The 21,319-nt window shown below is 41.1% G+C and overlaps 1 protein-coding gene across 4 annotated transcripts; it reads left to right on the top strand.

Annotated features, from left to right (window-relative positions):
- The first annotated feature begins 423 nt into the window (after positions 1–423).
- LOC131789027 (brefeldin A-inhibited guanine nucleotide-exchange protein 3-like) lies at positions 424–21,280 on the top strand. Of its 4 annotated transcripts, XM_066172260.1 has the most exons (23): positions 424–699; positions 783–837; positions 951–1,032; positions 3,758–3,889; positions 4,396–4,464; positions 4,802–4,924; positions 5,327–5,366; positions 5,781–5,877; positions 7,596–7,709; positions 8,001–8,307; positions 8,941–9,062; positions 9,572–9,966; positions 10,474–10,662; positions 10,996–11,909; positions 12,495–12,828; positions 13,425–13,758; positions 13,972–14,554; positions 15,190–15,369; positions 15,715–16,603; positions 16,991–17,099; positions 17,512–17,743; positions 18,300–18,445; positions 18,699–21,280. In XM_066172260.1, the coding sequence occupies exons 1-23, from the start codon at positions 615–617 to the stop codon at positions 19,807–19,809; spliced, it is 6,642 nt and encodes a 2,213-aa protein (XP_066028357.1). In that variant the 5' UTR covers positions 424–614; the 3' UTR covers positions 19,810–21,280. The 4 variants fall into 4 exon arrangements, with proteins under 4 accessions (XP_066028357.1, XP_058962081.2, XP_058962082.2 ...); XM_059106098.2 differs by having other exon boundaries at positions 10,474–11,909; XM_059106099.2 differs by having other exon boundaries at positions 10,480–11,909.
- Positions 21,281–21,319: the final 39 nt, after the last annotated feature.

The raw sequence follows: 21,319 nt of genomic DNA on the forward strand, positions 1-21,319 counted from the left end.
ATGCCTTATGGACACTCGTTTGTTGTAATGAGATCTTTCCTCCTGTCTTTGTTTTGCATATTAAATTAAACGTGTATCTAGACACCGTGCCATCAGAAAATTTGCTTTACAAATTAGTTCAATCGTGCAAAACTTCTCTGTTTCTCCAGGCACGCGGCTGTGTTGGTGACGAATAAACGAGGTCAGTTTGGAAATCTATTTCATATATCCTGGGCGATTCGAAGCAGGGCATCCTTTCGGGAAGATACTCGGACACTTGCTTCTAAAAATATCAAAGTTGTACACTCAACAGTCTCGTAGCCGCACCAACTTTCCATAGTTACGGGTATGAGTGCACTTTCCTTATAAGGATGTGACTGATAGGAAAGCACACAGGTGCCAAAGCTAAAGCCATTCATCTGCACACACCACTGCGCACGTAATCGGCGCATCGGTTATGCCCTTCTCTTTTCCATTGTTTAAATTGTGTTCGGCGAACGCGCTAACGACCTGCTCAATCAAAATATTGTGACTTCAAAGGCTTCTGAGGAGATGATTTTGCGGTTTATGAGGGAATAATCACCACAGATCTGAATGTTTCCCCCTTCGAAGTTTGTCTAATGGGTTAGAGAGTCATGGAGGAAGTGTTGTCTAGTTTGGCGCACGACGCCACGTCGAGTAAAGCAAAGAACCTACGAGACGCGTGTATTTCGTCGACGGGTAAGCTACGTGCAATTTGAAGAAAGTCGCCAACGATTCGCTACGAAAAACTCGCTGATTTATTGAGTTTTTGGATTTTTCAGATGCGCTTTTCATCAATCGAAATGGGACACGTAAACTCCAGCCCCATGAGCTTCGGTAAGTCCCAGAGAATAGACTTTTTTTTTCTATAAAACGGCTTAACTGGTAGGAAATGGATACCACTATTTGATCAAATTGCATGTAAATATCATTGACTTCTTTCTTTTCAGGGAAAAGTGTTTTCTACCGCTCAAACTGGCGCTAGAGTCGAGGTCGAGCAAGTTTTCGCTACACGCTGTAAATGGATTGCAGGTTAGTGGATGCTTAGTTTTTTTCGGGGCCAATTTATGTAGAAACGTTTCTTTTGCACGGTCAATGGATGGATGGACTTGATTAATTAATGAGCGAATTTTATGAAAGGAGTTGAAAATCAAAGCAATTCTACGGATGATAAAATCAAATCGTTCTTAAAATGAAATCGCCATACTGTAAAAAAAAAAGTACTTTAATTACGATCACAACGCCGAATTATTCAAAGCAAAATAACATCTCGAATATTAATCAGTTGCGTGCGAATTAAAAATTGCGCCTTGATTAGAATGGCCGATATCTCTAAGCTTGGCGTTTTTTCGTGAGCAATAAATTGCCATAACAAAATAGCGGTGACTGCGATACGAATGTAGACACAGAAATATGTGAAGCTAATTATCGTAAAGGACGTGGCCTCTCAATCTATTCTCCACACAATATCTTACTGCATATTAACGACAGACTCTCCTGCAACTATTTAACCAGCTGATTAATTCTTATTTAACACACTCTTTCTATGTCTGTATCACTTTTCGTTTGTACTTACTGAATAAGTACAAAAAATGTCATCTTCGAGGCAGAGAATGTTCATTAAAACAGCTTTTTTACAGCGATCACTTTTTCTTGAATTATAATTACTTCGCAAGAGGGTAAATTGATTTTTAATAATTTTTAAACTTCCCTTAAAACTGTCCTTTTTTACGTATATAAAAGAAATTAACAGTTATACTCTCAGAGTAGAAAGTTTTTCTTCGACAGGTGAGGGAGCAATTTTTTGAATGGGTTTTCATTAGATGTTAGCTTCTGTTAGCTTTTGACACCGTACAAGGAGTGCTTTTAAGACGCGTTTTAAAACAGGCAAATAACTTTTATACGTGCTAATTACTTGCTGTAGTCAAGAAGAGACTTTTGTGAAATAAACCTTTTATTAAAAATATCCATTTACATTTTCTTGCCAAAGTGTTGATGATTTTCTCCTGAGGTAAAATAAACTCTGGCAAATTTTGAGAAAAATGTATCGTCTCCCCTCGCTTTGACTCCATAAATGAATAATTTATCACGTCCTCGTGGAATAGATCAGCAGTAAACTGTCGTTATATTGACATGTTATGCTCTTTCAAACAGTTCTTGTTTACTAAGGCTGAAGGAAAAATGGACTTTAGAAAAAGCAACTTTGGTTGAATCTATGAAATTTATTGATAAATTGAAACTGTCGCTGGTTGTTTTGATTTTTGATATTCTTGTTCGCCCTGCAAAAGTCGCGCTGCGCGTGGTACACTGTGAGAGAGGTCGAATGAAAACAAACCTGGTCGAATTCAATCATTAAAGTAAACTTTACGAGGTTTTCTTGTAAGATACCAGAACCGAAATTGATTTTAAGTTTTCCCGTCGTTTTAGGACCTGCTGTTTACTGTGAACTCCAACAAGGACGAAAGCTTTGTTCTTTTGTTCATCGAAATCGCCGTTTAGTTCCACTGTACGCCGACCAAATTAGTTCAAGAGCTACTTTCCTAACTCGCAAATCTAAACAATGGAATTACAACTCAATATAATATCCGTTAAAGGAAAATCTTAGCGCACGCCATGGGTATGAGAGGGATTTCGTCAAAGGAGAAAGATCCAAATAACCCGGTTTTTAACACCAGTGGATCGTAGTGTTATTACCTGTACTTTGAACCTGTATTTCTGGAGTTCGAAAGTCGATTTAGAAAAAAATAACAAAAGGCAACAATTTCTAACACAGTGCTGTAGATGGAACCAAAATTTAAGACTAAAACGGCAACGACAGAATGTATCCAATAGATTCTGCCTATCTAACAATGACAGAACAATACAAAATTTAATTTTCATTTAACTTTGTTGAACGAAAAACTGCTGATACTCGATAATATCGAATAGGATAACATGATGGTCGATGTAAATAGCGCTACGCAAAAAGCTCTCTGCTATGGAGAAAGCTATCCTCTTGTTTGAAAATACAAATTCAAATAACAACAGGGAAGATTCAAGACGAGTCGGGGAGTGGTTTGCCGGGGGTCTGGCACTAACCTGTCGCCGGCTCGCCTTAGTTTCCCGCTGACAAAGAAACGCTCGCACTGAAGTACTTATAATGAGAGCCTGCTCACAGGCTATTGATTATCGTAAACCATTGAGTAATTACAACTGCCCATCAGAAGCAAGAAAAATATCAAAAGGAACCAATGAGAATTAAAAGTAAAAACAATCCTGAAGCGCGAGCAACTGAGACGCTTTGGTTTTAGTTTGGAATCTTATTGGTTGAGAGGATGGCGCGTGTTTTCTGGACCAAAGCCATGGCGATGTTTAGAAAACCCAAAGTAGTCACGGATTGCTTTTCTCAATTGAAACTTTCTCTAGACGTCCCGGCATTATTTTGGTCGATTTGTTCCATCCGGACGATTATATGGAACTTAACTATGATAAAGTGACCGAAAACGATTAGTATAGGGAATACCTTAACCAACTCGAAAACCTTTAGCTTAGATTTCATTCGCATTTGCTTTTTAACATCAGAAAAAGCAAAACAATTCTTTGGGGTTTATATTCAAATTAAAGAGGCGGCGAAGCCGGTCTTAAATCAAGGGGCAACTACCTTGAAATTGTAGTCCAATCTCCCACGGCAGAAGCGATGGGATTCTGCAAGAGACGGATCTTGGTAATAGATTATAAGACTACTGTTCTGACTCGTTTGTCAACGGTCCCGTTTCAGAAGTTAATTTCTGATGACCGCTTTCGGTCGGAGAATGAAGAAGACCCTGAAAGTCAGCTTCCGGTTCAGTTTCTTGCCACAGTAGCGTCCACTCCTACACTGGCAGACGAAGTCCAGGTCGAAGTTATGAAGGTTAGTCAACGTTTTCTGATTCAGGTAAACTCTCCAAGAATTTTCCTATTTTTTTCTTACCTGAAACTCAGCGAGCTCTGAGACGGATACTCACCAAAGTTTACGATGTGTAAAAGTTTTGCAGTGGCAGATTGGCCGCTAAATGCGACCCCCTACGCTGAATATGTTAAGCTCCTAACTGACACTTGCAGTCCGTATCTATACCATAAATGGTTTCCGCAACAGTATGTTAGTGGAGTGTCAGAGTAAAATAGTTTCATACCTGCATGCAGAGGAATGAACAAGAAACGGCGAAGAGTCCAAGAGCATTTGACAAATAAATACGGCGCGTCAGATTTGATATATTTAGTTCATAAATCACGGAACGCTTACGATGTGAAAAACACAACTGGAGTTAAGCTTATCTAACAACAAATAAAAGTTGACATTTCCTTTTCCAAAATAATCTCCCTATTTCAGATAGTATGCATTTGATTTGGGCTTATTCTGTTGTTATTCCTCATTAGCTGCTGCTGATCATAACCTGTTCCGCGTCGTGTGAAGTTCATGGAGAATATCTGATAAAACTGGCTGAGGTAAAGTGTTCGCTCTTTAACTCCCAGAAGTGATTAACATGAAACCTCTCCCTATAATATCCATACATTATCCAGCAAACAGGTCATGAGAATACTCCAAATTATCAGGTAGAAGTTGCTATCCTAATCTTACGCCAAATTCTCACAACTAATAAACAAGGAAATGTGTAGCAGCTAGAGGATAGAAATAACAGTCAGATCTTGGGAGTTAAAGGGTTAAAGTACTGTAAGTATTCCGAAAAGGTTTGTCTGTACTTTTAAACGGACAGTTCTAGCGTACAATACTTACACGACCTTAAACCAAACCGCAGGTTCACTCATGTCTCCCTATTCGTAGATATGCATCGAGACGTACACCCGTGCACATCAAATCGCCACCAAGACAGCTTGCAGAGCTACCCTAACACAGATGCTTAGCTCAGTGTGTCATCGCCTGCAGGACAGCATAGCAACTCCTTTGGTAAGGCTTTGATCGCCATCAAAGTTTGCGTTTCAGTAGTGTGTAGACCGGACTGAGTGAGACAATTTCAAAGCCGAATGGAATGCTCAGGTGAAATTTAGCGTGGTTAAACTAAACTAACTGAGGAAAGGTGCAAAGGTGCCGCGGTTAGTAACTATTCAACTAGACTGGGCTTCGGATTTAGAGATCTGGGTTCAACCCCTGGCCGGGTAACTGAGCTAAGTTCTTAGGCAAGACAATTAAGTCTCACGGTGACTTTTTCTACCCAGAAATATAAATAGTTTCTGAAAACGGTAACCCAAGGTAACCTGCGAAAATCCTGAGGTTCCTGTTGTGGGCTAACATCCCATTTGGAAGGAGGACATAGAATGCGTATAACAGTGTATTATAAATCTTTTTTAGACATCCAAAACTTCCTCGTCGGACTCCAAGATCATCAAACGTAAGTCATGATAATTGTTCTACCATAAATGGCTAAACAAAACTTTAAGTTTCCTTTCCTTTATACTTTTTCCTACACTATTCACTGATTACACGTTTTACCCTTTATACGCACGGTAACATCATATTCCTCTCCGTACATTTCCTATGGCACCGATAAAGAGAATCTGTTAGACAGTCAAGAGCTTCTTTAGTTGGTGATCAGTTCCTTTATTGTAATGACGTAAGCGTTTGATTCGGCAGTGATGCTGTTTAGAGAAATCAAGTGCTGGTCACTCTTTAGTAGCAAAGGGTTTCAAAAGAAAAGAAACTCGAACCACGTTAGAATTATTCAATTGCGCATGTCTATAGCTGCAGCTGGCGTAAATCGACGGGGACCCGGGTAACCTGCTTATCTTTAACTTTTTACGTGCAGACACGAATCTTTTTTCCACGGACCATGCCAAGTTGTTGAGCCAAGATGTGGTGCTGTTACTGAAACACTTTTGCTTCCGACTGACCGCAGGACCTAGGTAAGGAGATTTTCCCTTTACAGGTCAAGAAGAACTGATCTCCGGATAAAATTACACAAAAACAAATAGAATACTTTTAACCCCCATGATATCCAAAGAAGTGATGTGGTTTCATATCCCTTAAAATCAGTGCAAAGAGGTCAAGTGTGGGAACTTTCAAATGAAAATCAAAAAGCACCATAATTAGGCTACAGAGTCGATTTTCCCTTGGCATACAAAGTAAAATTTGTAGTAGCTATTTTCTAATCTTTTTTCTAAGTTTCTTAAATCACAATTGGGAATTACGACATTCGCTCTGGAATTTCTAAAGTAAGACTGCATCGTGTCAAAGAATCTGCAGTGAAAATTAAAAATTTTTAATGAAACTTTTCTTGCCTCTTTAGTTCTCTTTGAAATAAAACATCCAATATTTATCCAACTTAATTAGGTTTTTTTAGGCACAGAATCTTTCTAATTTAAAAGAAAATCACTTGTCCTCCATGCACCCTACAAAGAGCCAGTGTTATTCTCCCGTAGAGAACATTAAAATTTTAGCTCTTAAAATAGCACGATTCGTGGTTTTTGAACGCACGACTCTGGTCTTAAAATGCAGCAGTTTGCAACAGCTTCCTAAAAAACAAGTTATTTTACACGTTGTTTTGTCTACATACAAATTATTTGGGCATAACACAAATAAGAAGCAAAAACAATATTTTAAAACTATTTCGTTTGTGCGTGTTTCAAGTTATTACCATCAGATAAATTTTTTTCGTTAGAAAACGGTGAAAATGCGGACATAACAGTTGCACTGACAAAGTAGGGACAAATTTTCATTTTTATTACCTCGTGGGTCCTGTTAAAAGGCTTATATGAGGAATTTCATCCAGTTCTTTCTTGTTTTGCCCTACACAGCATGGGATTACTGACGGAGATAATACTTGAAGACACGTGTTGTTGATAGTTTATCGAATATTCCATCACTGATGAATTCTAGCTTGTAAATATCACCATGAGACACTTAATACAGTTAACGAGCGGCCCAAAATGATGTGATCAAGTAACCGAGAAATCTTGGTTCTTTTCGCAATCTTTTCGCCTTTCGTCGCCCTTAAGATTTTAAATACCCGTGAAAATGACAGAGTGCATAAAAAATGCGCTTCAGGTTTCTTGGATGGGCTGCTTAACTAAGAAACGGAGAGAAGTACGTACTTTAACAATTATAAGTACCAAGAAAAGTAAAGCAGATTAACTTTGATATCCAAAGGCCTTGTTTTACATCTAAAAAATGGCCCTAAATCGTGAAATGATGGCGGAAACAGCTTCCAAATACACCCGAAAAGATTCGCTTATTTGCACCTTTAAAGATCGTCGCACAATCTTAAGAATACTCTCTGAGGTGGTGACGTTTAAAGATTTCGAAAGCATTGTCGTTTTTCAGGTTTTTTCATGTTTGCATAGACACTTTAAGAATATCTTCAGCAAGTGTTATTTGAAGTTCATCTCGACAATCTTCTCACAATTGACCGATGCCTTCAATCTTTTGAAGTCGATTTTAACACAATTCAACTCTCCTTTGCTTCTTTGGAAATCTCGTTAGCGATTCTCAACCAAACAAGTTTTCTTCGTCACCTGAAAAAGACTTAGCGTTGTATGCAGTCGAAACGTCGCGATTCACATTGAAAATGACTGCATCGTGGGACATACGATTACATACTTACCTGTGTCCTTTTTTTCCACAGCGTACCGGTGCAAGGCGGCCAGGCCATTCCATTGTACCTGGAAGCCATCTTGGTTATGCTTAGCAGCCTATCCACAGCCTTACAACAGGAAAAAGAGTTTATAAACGTTATCTGGTGAGTTCATAAATACTTTAAGCTGACAAATGGACAGTCTTTCCCTTCCTTATTTCAAAACTTTTCCATTCGAAATTTAGATCAAAGGATCATGGCCATATTCACAGGAACCTAAAGAGTAGTAAGGATGATTGACAATTGCAAGGGGAAATGGGATTGAATATCCACTAAAATTCCGAAGCACAAATTCTCTCGAGCGAAGAACTACCTCATACACGGATAGTATCTTTTCTCTGATTGCTATGCGTCCTACATGACTTAAGTCTCACACATTTTTTCTTCACGTTTCAGGCAACTCTTATGCCCCGCCCTGATTCAGTTGTTGGGGAGTCCTCTTACCGACCTGAACAAGCGACCAAAAACCGTGACTCCTTTCCCGGAGGAAATCAACCGAGGAGGGCGTGGAACGGGGAACTTTGCCAAGTCGTCGTCGGTTGTAGGACCCATACCAAGGACTATCTATAACATAGCTACAGAGCTCCTACGCCTTGTGGGTCCCTTAGCCGCCATGAGGCCTGTGTTGGAGTCGCTGTTTCATCGCATCATTCTGTATCCTCCAGCTCAGCAGAGAGCAGAGGCACTGAAAGCATTGAAGGAGGTAAAGTGAATTAGTTTGTGAGGTCATACCTGGCTATTATGGTAAAGTTGACAATTTAAGAAGAGGACGTACGTCATATGTGTGCCGCCTCGAGCATGCGGGCTATTAAGTGAAGATTGGTTTTGCGTTAACCCTAATGGAACAGACTCTTCCTAAAAAAAAATCCTCGTTCCTTTAACCCTTTAACTCCCATAAGTGACCAAGACAGAATTTCTCCTTACAATATCAATAAAATATCAAGAAGACTAGTGGTGAGAGTGTGGAAAAAAATCTGTTAGGGGATTAAAAGTTGATTCAATACCAAATTCTCCAACCTAACATCACAAGAACTGTATGGCAGACAGTAAGGAGAATTACTAATGAGATCTTGGGAGTTAAAGAGTTAATTAAATTTTTCCTCTTTTCTCATATCAATTCGCATCATGTCCTTGAGATGAAGAAGCCGCAAAGGTTCTTGGCTCCTGTTAGTCACAAGTGTGATCAGTCTCAAAGCGCGAGCGGCACATAATTTATTCAGTCTCGAGACGAACCATTCTCCCCCTACCATTCCCCTCTTAGTTCACTTGCGCGTAGCAAATGTGAAGGTACTACGATATTTTTGAATATCAAATCTAATTTCCTTTTCATCTCCAGTTCCTTTCCAGTCCTCAACGGCTGCTGGATGCCGCTGGTCCAACGATTATTGACAAAGACAATCCCCCGTCACCAGACTCACCGACTGAGCAGAAGAAAACGGAATTGGATTTGCTGCGACTGTAAGTGTTTGATAGAGCAATTTCTGATTATTCCAAAGAACAATGTTTCATTTGAGATCAGAGATTGAAAACAAACGTTAACGTTTAAAATCCAAATTCTAATTTGGGCATGGAAAAAAAGTGGACCAACAGCTACTTCTTACGGGTGCCACTGCTAAATGTCAATTTATTTGGTTTCTTTTAGCATCATTACTGTTAACACTGAGGGAAATTTTGTGCAGCTATAGCTTTCGAGCTTCAAATGATAAAGGGAAACAAGCAGATGATCGTTGTCTTTTAACGATTGAGGCAATATAATTTATGCACTCGAACAATCCATGCTAAGCCTCTTGTGACAAATCAGTACATTCATGGACTAAATTAGCCGTCTTACCGTGACACGTAAATTGGCTCTTTATCCACTCTCTCCAGGGTGAATGAAATTGGGAATGATAGTTTATTTATGATTACTAAGAAAGGTTAACTTCTTTCAAAGAAAACGCTAAGCAATGTATTCAATTTTTTCTTAGTTTAATGGATGGCATTGTGGAATCCGCTCGCTGCACCGACAGTACAGTGGCCAGCTGTAGTGTAGCATGCGTGGTAGCGTTGCTGGGGTCCTTAGAGGACTTGAGTCAAGGACGAGGCTTGAGTGATGAACACATTGAATTTTTAAGTAAAATGAAAGAAACTGATAATTGGGAGTTGCTCAAGGAGCAATACGATAATGCCGCTTCTGCACGGGAAACAGGAAATTCTCTTAATGGAAAAGTAAATGGAGAAAGGAGTGCCTATAGACGTGGTAACCGATGGGAAATTAATTCCCAGAGATCTCCGGACGGGGATATCGAATCTCTAACCGAGCGGTTTGAGGAAAACGGAGGGGCCTGGGACAGCCTTACGGATGGAGAACTCAGGAATGATGGTGAGCCACTTGAGAGGTTTTTTTTTCTAATTTCAGGATATTTCTTTACATTTCGGCCGAGATATTCGAAAAAATGGCTAGGTTTATCCAGGGTTAGCGTAATCATTGATGTTCAACAATTTAAAATTTAAATCAAATCAAAGTTGAGAAACACGAATTCGCATCCTGTTCGAAGGAAAACCAATGAAAACAGTTCTGCTCGAACATTACATCCTGTTCAAAAGAAAACCGAAGGAAACAGTTCTAAGTGCGGTAGTCTGGTCTCTTTCATGTATTTGGGAGCTCGATCAGTAGTCTCCTTGACAGCCGTTGTTTGGTCTCGACACAACCGAAAACGCTTCGCGAGACGATGTGTATGACAACGGCTGTGGAGGAGAATGGGGTTGGAGGAGGTGCCTCTGATAGGATGTCATACACAGCACGCTCATGTATGATTTCATCTCTAATCTGAGGGCAGCTGAAGACGTAAAATATTACATGTTAACAAATAAGCTTAAATTTCCTAAGTTTCAGATGAAGAACCTGAAATCAGACCCCTTACTCCTAAGAGCGTCCACTTCGCCTCCGAAGACGAAATCGCCATGTTTGAAACACACGAATTCGAGAATATCAAAAACTCACGGTTTAGTAATGCATCGCGATCAGGGATTCCTCGTAAGAGCAGCCTCCCTAAAAGAGTTGGTTCCAGTCCCCAAGGTAACATGCGCACAATTGTGAAACGATCCTCATCTTTTGATAGTAAAACGCGACAGAAACCGACCGTGCAAAAACGAACCATGAATGGGCATGCGCATCAACGGGAACGCGCTGGTTCAGATAATGGCGCACTGCAGGAAAGAAAAACAAACCTTTTGGCATCAGATGCGCAAAACAGCTCTATAAGAGTGGGCAAGTTTGCTTTACGAAGATGCTTCTCTGACAATGAAATTTCAGTTAGTAAGAGTTCCACTTCTAATTTACAGCGGTTTCCATTGCGAAAATCAAATTCTTGGGCGGCGCTTACTACTGACAACTTTGAAATTTCTTCAGCTGATAATGAGAAAAGGAAAAGCAGTCAACAAAAACGTAACATTAGAGGTGGGATACCGAGGCCACGCACGCAGTCTTCCAGTGATCCGTCATTCAATGCTAAGCCCGGCCTAAGGCGTTTATCAAATGATGGGAAAACAGTCGAGCCAATAAACAGAAAACCCTTGGAACAAACATCACCGACACACAGAAAATATGTGGAATCCAAAGCAAATAAAATAGAAGCAAGAGAAAAGGCTTTGAGGGAGGAGAGAGAAAGAGAAAAAGACCGATCGCCAACAAAAGGCTCTCGGCCGACACTTCGGAGAACTCGTTCGACTTCGGAATACGATCGTAGACTACAGAATGGCAACGGTGATAAGCCGAAAGGAATTCTACTGAAAAGCCAGAGTATAGACGAACCTAATCCGTCGACCACTAACACGCTCAAGAAAAATTCATCACAAGGCGTAAAAATCAACGGTGTTTATGTTAAGAAAGGAAACGAAAACTCCTCGTCGGTCAAGTCACCGGATAAAAAGAAAGTAAGAGATGTCAAGAAGAGTGTTGAGGAAAACGAGAAAGAAGGTGCACGGAACTTCGCTCGTTGTTTGCTTGGCATTCTTCCATCTGTGTTAGGTCTGTCTGATCCAGTAGCTGTTGACGAGGCCTTGCAGCAATTCGCTTCCGATGTCTGCGAAGCGGTTACCTGCATGGCACTCAAGCGAAAGAACGTTCCAAACTTCGGTACACTTCGTGGACGATCGGATTTGGTCGATGAAAAGTCAGGAGAAGGAGCGACTTCGGATCCTAGTTTTCCTATTCTTAACGCAGATGGTGTTTATGTTACCGTATACGCTACGTTGACATTGAATTTAAAACTGTTAAAGAGTGGTTACTATCAGAAGAAGCAAACTACGCCAGGATTAGCACAGGTAAGAAAGAAAACAGCCATATTCTTATTCCTTGCAGGATTCCTTCAGTTTCAGGGTTCTATGATAAATAATCGTCAGAAACAGCTTTCACGTTGACGAGAAAGAGTTACATTTTGAGGAATAAATCTGTGAAATTCCATAATGTCTTCTTCGAGACGTGGGAAATTTACGCAGTTCTATAGAACCATCAACTTGATCTAATTGTTAGGATTTTGAAAGCATCCCTTAAGAAGATAGCTGCGAAGGACACAAAGAAAGATAAATTCAAAGTAAATGTGCTTGTGTAGGCACAAAGGGAGCCATTTAATGCTACCTCCTCACTCTCCCCCCCCACCCCTCTTTCTGGTGATTAACCAAATATGGTTCAAAATAACAAAAGGGGGGGGGGGGTTCAAGAGACCGAGGGATGAACGAGGGATGAAAGATACTAGAGGATTTTGTCTTCGTCCGTGTGCGTGGCCAAGGTGCAAGACAAGACAGAGGGAAGTTCGTTTAGTTCAGGAATTTTTGTTTGTCTTGGTGAACCAATCAAGTACCACAACTACTCAATGAGCTAATTCTTGCAACTTTCTCTTGACATTTAAGGACGACTTCATCGGTAATATTCTGAACAGCGGCATGCCTATCGGTCTCTCCTCGGTCTGGCTGGCTGAGCTGTACCGCCTGGTTACCACCTATAACATATTAGGAAAAGCCGGTTTCACACTGGATTCACCGGATGGCAACCGTGCTTTGATCAACACGCTAAATGACAACATGTTGTCTGAAGAGGAAGACAGTCCCCTCCTTCACCACAAGAACCCAAGCACCCTGCCGCCTGCCAAGAGAGAAGGGATGAAATTTGCCCGGAGACTGCTGCTGGCTACGTGGGACTCAGTGTTGGAGATTCTGTCAGCACCTTTAGAGACTTCCACCTCAGGTTTGTGACCTGCATCCTTCAATCATCAATGAATTAATCAATCGAATCAGTTTATTACTATCATGACGTGGGACAAAGTTGCCCTTACATCCAAGCCAGAGGGTCATGTATAACACGCATGACTAACACACGTAACTAGACACAAGTTGTAGTTGATAATTTGGAGGTGTTGAGGTGCGAGTTACGAAGCTCACATTCAAAGCCAGTGTCCTGTGCCAGTTTTTTTTTTCCTCAAACCTCTTTCCCAGTGGCAAAGAGATATAGCTATATTCCAGTGACAGTATTCTATATGGTCCTTCCACAGTGGTAAACAAGGAAAATTGAACTTCTATTCAACCACAGTAGTGATGATTTGATATTGAAAGTCGTTATTGCTGTCATTGTGTTTGGGGAATTACTTAATAACTTTGAATAAGAAACTAAAACCTTTCTTGAAGGATTCAAACTGATCGATTTCAGTCTAATCTTGGAGAAAGAGTGATATAAGTAGTGAATAATAAATGATGCTGTCATGGAAACAGAGTAAAGCGTCAGTTTACCAAGCCACTACAAATGCAAATATATAAATGTACAACCTTTCCGTGTTAAAATCGTAGGTACTGCAAATAGCGTTGCCGCAATGCTTGGAGGTGAATCCAAAAGGGATCTAAATCGTGAGAGGGACACCATCTGCCTCAGCCTGGATGGCCTGCGCCGAGCAGCACGTCTGTGCTGCACGCTGGGAATCCAAACCCGTTGTGAACTGGTTCTAGCCCAGTTAGCAAATGCCTCTTGTGGAGGAGAGGGTCTGGAAGCAAAAAGAACAAGGTCACATTCTTCACCAGGAACTATCAAGCTACACGCCGCGCATGTCTTAAGTATGGATGGACTGCTGGCTGTTGGAGTAGAACTGGGCAGTCATGCGCCAAAGTGTTGGAAACACGTGTTCAGGTACTTGAAAACACTTTGAGAAACTCTCACAATGCTTTAATCCTTTTGCAAGACGTTTCTGGAAACGTTTACAATTTAAGACCAACAAAACACACACCCTTTCAATTCTTGTTCCAATAGCTTATTTTTGACAACGCAGATAACATCTGTCATTAGCAATGGATGATTATTACACATAAACAAATAGAATTAACCTCAGCTTTGTTTCAATAGATGCTGTACGTACATATCGCAACTGGAACGCATGCATTTCAGTAACGGCATTGGAGACTTTTCGTCCCACACAATTCCGCCGAACTCTCTCCGAATAAACCCCGACATACCCTCGCCCATGTCAGAATCTTCAAGCATTTCAGACTACCTCTCCGGAGAACTCTCTCCGAATGGTTCTAGTGTTATTCCACAAAGTTCCGAAAACGGTTCGGAACACGCACCCTCCAACGGCGGACTGCTAACTCCCGCGGACGCCTCCCGCGCCATTTACGCTCTCTCAGCCGCGGTAGATCGTCTTTTTGAGCACGCCGCCAATACGTTGCACCTAGAAGGGCTTTTGTCTTTCCTAGAAGCTTTGGTCTCTGCTTCCAAGACTCAGCTGTTTGGTTCAGTAGTGGAAAAAAGTTCAAATTCACCCGCAGGGGGAGCACCCGTTACTTCGAATGGCCAATCGCCATCTTTGAGCACAACTCTTCATCTGTATCGACTGGCGGATGTAATACTAAGGAGCGCCCGCAATACCAGCAGACCACTGTTGCATCTTATGAGAGCATGGGCGGTGATAGCACCCCATTTTGAGGAGGTTAGTGCGCAAAAATAGGAGAATGGCCGAATGACCACTAGGTTGTTGTTGTTGTTGTTGTTTTTTTTTTTATCTTTTTTGCCTAGTTTTGAATATTTCAAACACTGTGTATGCTTGGAAAGGGGGGTCGAGTGGAAGAAAGCGTAGTTTTGCTGTCGCGACGAAACAAATTACTCTCTTTACCACGAAAATATATTATTGCATGTATCCCACTTCTTTGTGAATAACATGGTGTGCATGTATCAATTTGGTTACGTACTGCTCTTTAATTATTAAGAATATGATATCATTTCTCAAAAACGTCCCATTTGTAACACTCAAGATACTGAAGCAAGTCACTCGTCAGGATGCAGAAGGTTAAGTTTCTATGAGCTGGACTCCGGATTGTGTTAATTCTTTAATAGTATCTTGGTGAGGTCATGGTATTTTCTCTTTAGGTAGGTATAGCCCGCATGCATCTACTGCAATAGACTAGTATCCTATCCTTAACTGCGGGAAGAATTTTCCTAAGTATCTTAATGATACTAAAACCGCGTCAAGCTCCCTAACGCAACAAATTTTAGCTTGACTGAAGATCTGGATTACTGTAAGCTTCCTTCGGTTTGTCGCTTTACTTTCATTGTTCATCTCTACAGGCAGCGACTCACAAGGACAGGCACATTTCCAAGCTTGCAATTACTTCCCTTCATGACATCATGACGGAGCTTTTGAGCAACCGCACTGAACTCCCTCATTTCTGGTTCCACGAGTCCCTTTTGAGACCATTTGACGGCATCCTGTCTTCGACGTCATGCAGTTTAGACGATCAAGAACAAGTAAGTATGAGCAGTTTTTAATTGAGTGAACAAAATTAATTTCAACGATCAATCAGAACAACGGTTTACGTTGTCATTAGCCAATGAGACTTCAAAGTGAAAACAAGCAAACTGCGGGAAAACGAGAATGAAAAAGTCGGGTTGCGAGAATGGCGTGAATTTTTTGGATCAATCACAGAGCAATGTTGAGTAAAACTAAAGCTATGCCGGGTTGCTCTCGATACTTAATTGAAAATTGCTCTTACATGTGTAATGGTTACATTATTTTTGCTCTAAACAGATGCATAAACCACAGTTTGTCGAATTTAAATCCAAGTATCTAAAGAATTTTTTTATTCTCGCCAGATATTAGCAACCCTTTCTCAACTGGTGGAAACTCATATGACCAGCATTAAGTCTGGCTGGAGGCCAATATTTTCTTCCTTGAGGAAGATGCCAGAAGTTTCTTGTAAGGCTTCGAACGACTCAAACACAGAACGCAAGCATCATCAAATCCTTGACATTCTCTCGGCTTTCTTAACAAACAAGAACTCGTCGGTGTTCGCATCCGCTGCTGTGCAGTGTATCCAAATACTTCTCCTGCTCGTACGTGGTTCGGAAGTCGATGGCAACTATGAAGGTGGCCGAAGTGATTCCGATAACAACGGGAAGAGTGACTCAGAGATAGTCAACGAGATGTGCCCTCCAGCTTTGGAATTCCTGCTGAACATGTCAAAGAAGTTGGCTTCCATTTATATCATGCCTTCGAGTTTAGTCTTCCACGGATCACACGCAATTCGTTTGGTGGAATATTCTTCGGAATTTCCAGGCACTCCCAGTCCTTCTCTAAGTCCTATAAAACAAAACGATTCTAACAACCGGAAAGAAAAGAATCCAATCCCAACTATGACGTCGGCGGCTTCAATTGCTTCAATCGACGACACTGGAGTTCTGCGCGTGTGGTTCCTATTATTAGAGGGGCTCACTAAAGTAGTAGCTCAATGCCCCTGTAAATTTCAGCCCCAAACTTTAGAAGTCTTGTTTGATATTTTGCGCTCGATCACCACAGTACCAGGCCCTCACTTCTCTATCTATGTAGTCACGAATCTCCTACTCCCAGTGCTTGAGTCCTGGGTTGAGCGAGGAAACAGGGATGGCAGCTATTGGGAGAATACAGCGGCAAATTTCAAGCAAGCATGCGGTCTCGTGACTGAACTTGTGGTGGAGGAACTTGGTCAATTCTTAAGCGTCCAAGGTAACTTAATTAAATTTGTTATAGCAAACACTGTAGCTAACAAATTCAGAACACGTGATGACTTAGGAGAAGAAAAGGGCTCAGTTGGCTAGCTGCACCTTTGGGAAATTTAACCCGGCACAACCTAACCTCACTTATAGGACGCAAATTGAGCACCTCGCACGATGCAGTAAAGAGTTCTCAAAATGACAGAGACTAAAGGTGTGCTTTAGCTATCACTTTAAAACGTTTGAGAAAAAAACCCAACTATTTTCCATCTGCTGAGTTCTATTTTTCTAAAACCAATGCTCTCAGTTCAGTAACCCGAATTTTCAAAATCTTACTGTAACCAGCGAAAATGACCGTTCCGATGGTCTATTCAAATCCAGTATTGCTTATGTATTTCAGGAGCTGCTGAGTGCGTTCCTGGAATGATTAAACAAACTTTGGATCTACTGTTGGAGTGTGTTTCCCAACCTGTGGAAGGAATTGCCAGGCTTGGGTGTTCTTGTCTCAGGTAATGTACTTTTAAGATACCGCTTGTACTTATCGGACGATTTCGCATTTGGGCTTTTGCAACAAAACTGTACACTTCTTTTGATTGGTTCATACCTATGATCTATTGCTGCCCCTGGCGTGCCACTTTCTTGTTCTTACCACAACTTACGTCATCTGTGATCTCTTACTGAGCAGACGCACAAGTCAAGTAAAATATGTTTGATTGTATTGTAAAATAACCAGTACATTCCTAATATGATCGTGAAAGTAATCGAGAGCTCTGTTTATTAAAATCAATCAGTTCATGCCTCTCCACTTGTTATTCTATATATCGTCGAATTTTTAGCAGAGGGAGATTGTCACAAAACTTTTCACCAGAACAAGTCACAATTACACCAGCCTAATGTTTCCTTTCTTCTATGACCTTTCAGGCACCTATTACTTTCGGGAGGACCAGTCTTTACAGAGGACCTTTGGCTCATTGTTAGTGAGGGGCTTAGAGAGGCGGTACATACGACCCTGTCAAACCTGAGGGACATGGTAGCGTGCTTCCAACCAGGGTCATTCAGCGTAAATGGCGACGAGGGAATGACGGTCAGGGTTGTTGCACGGCGAGATGTTATAACAGCAGATATGATTCGACTGCAGCAAGTGGCAGAGCAAGTAAGATTTAAGAGAGGAATAAGCTATGTGGAGCACTTCCATAGCGTACTGAGTGTCGTAAAACTAAATTAAAAGTGACCACAGTGGTTAATCAGAAGAATGGGAAATATCACAAGAAGTCAATGAGGACTCGAAGTGAAAACAAGTTAACTACCTCAAGCGCGGGAAAGCGCGAGTGACCAAGTCGCGATTAGTTTTGCTTTTGAATCTGATTGGTTGAAAGGGTAGCGCGTGGTTTCTTATTCACGTACTTAATAAGGCAAAACAAATCTTGTAAATATTGCGAATTTCTATTTGTTCTTACCAAATCATTACAGCAGCACGCCAGATGAAATTCACATCATCGCCGGGAGACAAGATAAGTTATGTCTAACAATAATTGAGAAATATCGTCTCTGAAATGATTCAGGTCTAAATTCTTGCCAGCTTTTAACTTTTTGTAACGGCCCTCTTTCCCAAGGTGCAGATCTTCTGAGCAAAAGGAATCTTCTGAGGAAGAGGGACATCTACTAATAATTGTTGAAATTTTTTTTTCTCGTTTTATTTCCATCGTTAGGTGTTCCTACTGGACAATCAAGTTGATAAGTCTACCAACCATAAACAGGAAACGCCTAGGCCTGCGAACGACGAAGATGATCAGCGGTCTTATGTATTTGTGTTGTCATCAGTGGAAAATAAAGAAAAACCTGAGAATGCAGATAGGTGAGAGAATGAACGATCTTGTTTAAAAAAAATTTTACCTTAATGGATAAAACATACTTTGTGTGTTGCAATGATCCGCCGTTAATTCTCTTTGTTCGCTGAAAACATTCTAGCTACAAAGCATTGCTCAGTTTGAATACAATGTCTTCACTGTAAAGGAATCATGATTTTTTTTTTCAATATGCTGTCAGATTAGAGTTTGAGTTGTCACGTAAAAGTAACTGTTGTAACATTGTACTTTAATTGTTCCCAGGGTCCCTCTTCGCGGTTTGTTGGTGAGTTTGCTTTCCCATCAGCTCTTGCTGCAAACTCTCGGTTCCATTCTCCTCGACAATGCGGAGAGCGTCATGGCACAAAGTTCGAACCCAGTCAACCCTCCAACCTCTCTAGAAGGTTTCAGTAATGAGAGCTCCGAAGCGAATCTTCCTGGTCTCCTTTCGTACCTCTCACCGGCTAATTTATCAGTGTTATTTGATTGCCTCATGGAGTCTCACACAGTGGCCTACGAGTTCAACGCGCGACCTGGTTTAAGGTCGTTAATTCAAAAGCTAGCCAAGCTTGACGCGCCCGCAAACCTCCTGCGGCAATCCACGACAGCATTCACGTGTTACCTCCACACTCTATTCCAAATTTGTAGACACAGTGGAGAGCACTTCTCCAGCTCTCATATTAAGCGCATTCTGACGGGAGACCGGGTCACAAACAACCAGCAGGATAAAGAAGACGATGGCATCAAAGAGGAGGCAGGGAATAGCCCCGCGCGCCACAATGACTTGCTCAAGGGAGATCGAAACGTAGATTGGATTGTGCGGCGCTTAAACGAGGCTTGTGATCAATTGAGCAGCGTGTATGTGCGTCTGTACAATCAGTATAAGAGCGAAGCTCAAAGCAACATGTCATTCGAGGTTGATCTGGAGAGAAGTTTCTCATTCTCGTCAACATCTTCCCCTGCGCATACTCGTGATATCTCCAGTTGGAGCAATGGTTATCCGGATGAACCGTTGCACTCTCCCCTCGGAAGGTGGAAACTCTCCTCCTCCTCCTCCTCCTCGGAGAAATCCCCTCGTGATCCCAAATCGAAACATTATCAACAACTCCTAGAGGAAGACATCCGCATGATAGAACTTGAAAGACAATTCTTGAAGCGAAAAGAAGACGAACTGCTTCAAGTAAACATTTGGACAAATCTGGTTATAACCATGCTAGAGCTGCTTCTTAGTTTGCCTACGCTGCAGTTCAAAGCCGTTCTACCAGCGGTTTTTCCCGCTGTGACATGCCTTATTTCTACCGGCGCCGACACTAAGGTGAAGCAGTTGGTGTGTGAGGTTGTGCGGAGAGTCGGCTCCATATACGGCATCTTATGAAAATTTACTGACAATAAGTTATATGAATTTAGGGAGGGGGATAAAATCAATCCTTGCAGTAGCTGTGCGATATGAGATAATTTTTGATGGGAGTGTATAAAGGCCAACGCCACTAAAACACTTGACGCCGGAAAGCTAGTTTTCTCAAAGTACCGCATTTTTTTTCGCTCGCGAGGTGGACTACACTACACAAACTTAGGTATCTTAAAGGAGAGCCATAAAATTTATTGTGTTGTAAACGGAAAGCCAATTATGTTTGTCAGGCACAACAAAATAAGAAAATAGTTGGCAATTTATGTGGAAAGGACCTTCGGTGGAGACTCATGAATAGACTAGAGCGAAGGTAATGTTAGCTGTAAAATGGCTGAACCAAATTTATGTACATAAAACCAAATGAATGATAGGGAACTCTTCAGACTTGCTCCCAAACAGAAAACCACGCGTTTCGGGAGCAAGAACTGTCATATGAGGAAAAAACTTGCAATATTCGTGTTTATTTCTCCAAATTTTTATGTTCTATGAGACGTTATCCCGTGAAGTGTACTGACTTTCAACACTTTAAGCTGTGCCCGTGACCTAGGAGTTCTGGTCCTAGTATCTGATTAGAAATTTGAAAAATTTCAATTTGAAATTTCAAGAGCTCTTCGCTAGGTTTTTGCGACTTTATCTTAAGTAGAGATGTTTCTTTAAAGGGTTAAAGAAGTAGACAATATATAAATATGATTCGTAGATAACCAGTTTCAAAAAATAAGGAAGCCCCTTTTGTCTGATTTTCGTAAATTTTTCAACGTGGACCAACGGCAATCAGACAACACATCTCAAAAATGTTACAATGGTAGTTGATCTTGAGCTGGCATAGTAAAAGCAGTAGTAAGCAATAGCTATAAAGCAATTGCCTGTTATGCTTATTTACTTAAAGCGATAAGATCATGGGTATTCTTCTTGTTGAAAAAGAGCATGCGAGATTGGATTATAACCTTAATTTTGTATTTAGATGTGTGTCTGTTTAGTCTTACAGAAGGTCAATGACAAGAAATAAAAAAAAAGGTTAAGTGTCCAAATTTTGCTAACTTCTTGACTTATTCCATCGTTCGAATGTGCTGATGTTTCTCCCCGTTTATTCCCTATTGCCCATCTTGTATGACACGAAAGGCGCGTGACACCCAATCTTCCGTCAGGCAATCCAGTAAAATGGGGTGCAGCAGCGGGTTGCAATTAGTCTCCTACCAGCCACCATTCACAGCAGCTTTTAACAATTACAGCGATAAAAAAAATGAAACTCTTGATCACTGGTTTCTAACGCATGTGAACTTGTAACAATTCGTGGCTTGCGAAGGAAGCACGTCACCGAGAACAACGTTACCAGTAATTGTTGCGTGACCAGGTATTTCGTGACTATAAAATGATGAAGTACTTTGTCGACAATCAGATTCTTCCTACTTAGTTTGTGCGCTTTGTCAACCCGATTATCCTTCGAGAAGTCTGTTGTATAAAAAACGTTGCTGTGCAT

Source organism: Pocillopora verrucosa, chromosome 9, assembly GCF_036669915.1.
Source record: "Pocillopora verrucosa isolate sample1 chromosome 9, ASM3666991v2, whole genome shotgun sequence".
In the NCBI taxonomy this organism is placed as follows: domain Eukaryota; kingdom Metazoa; phylum Cnidaria; class Anthozoa; order Scleractinia; family Pocilloporidae; genus Pocillopora; species Pocillopora verrucosa.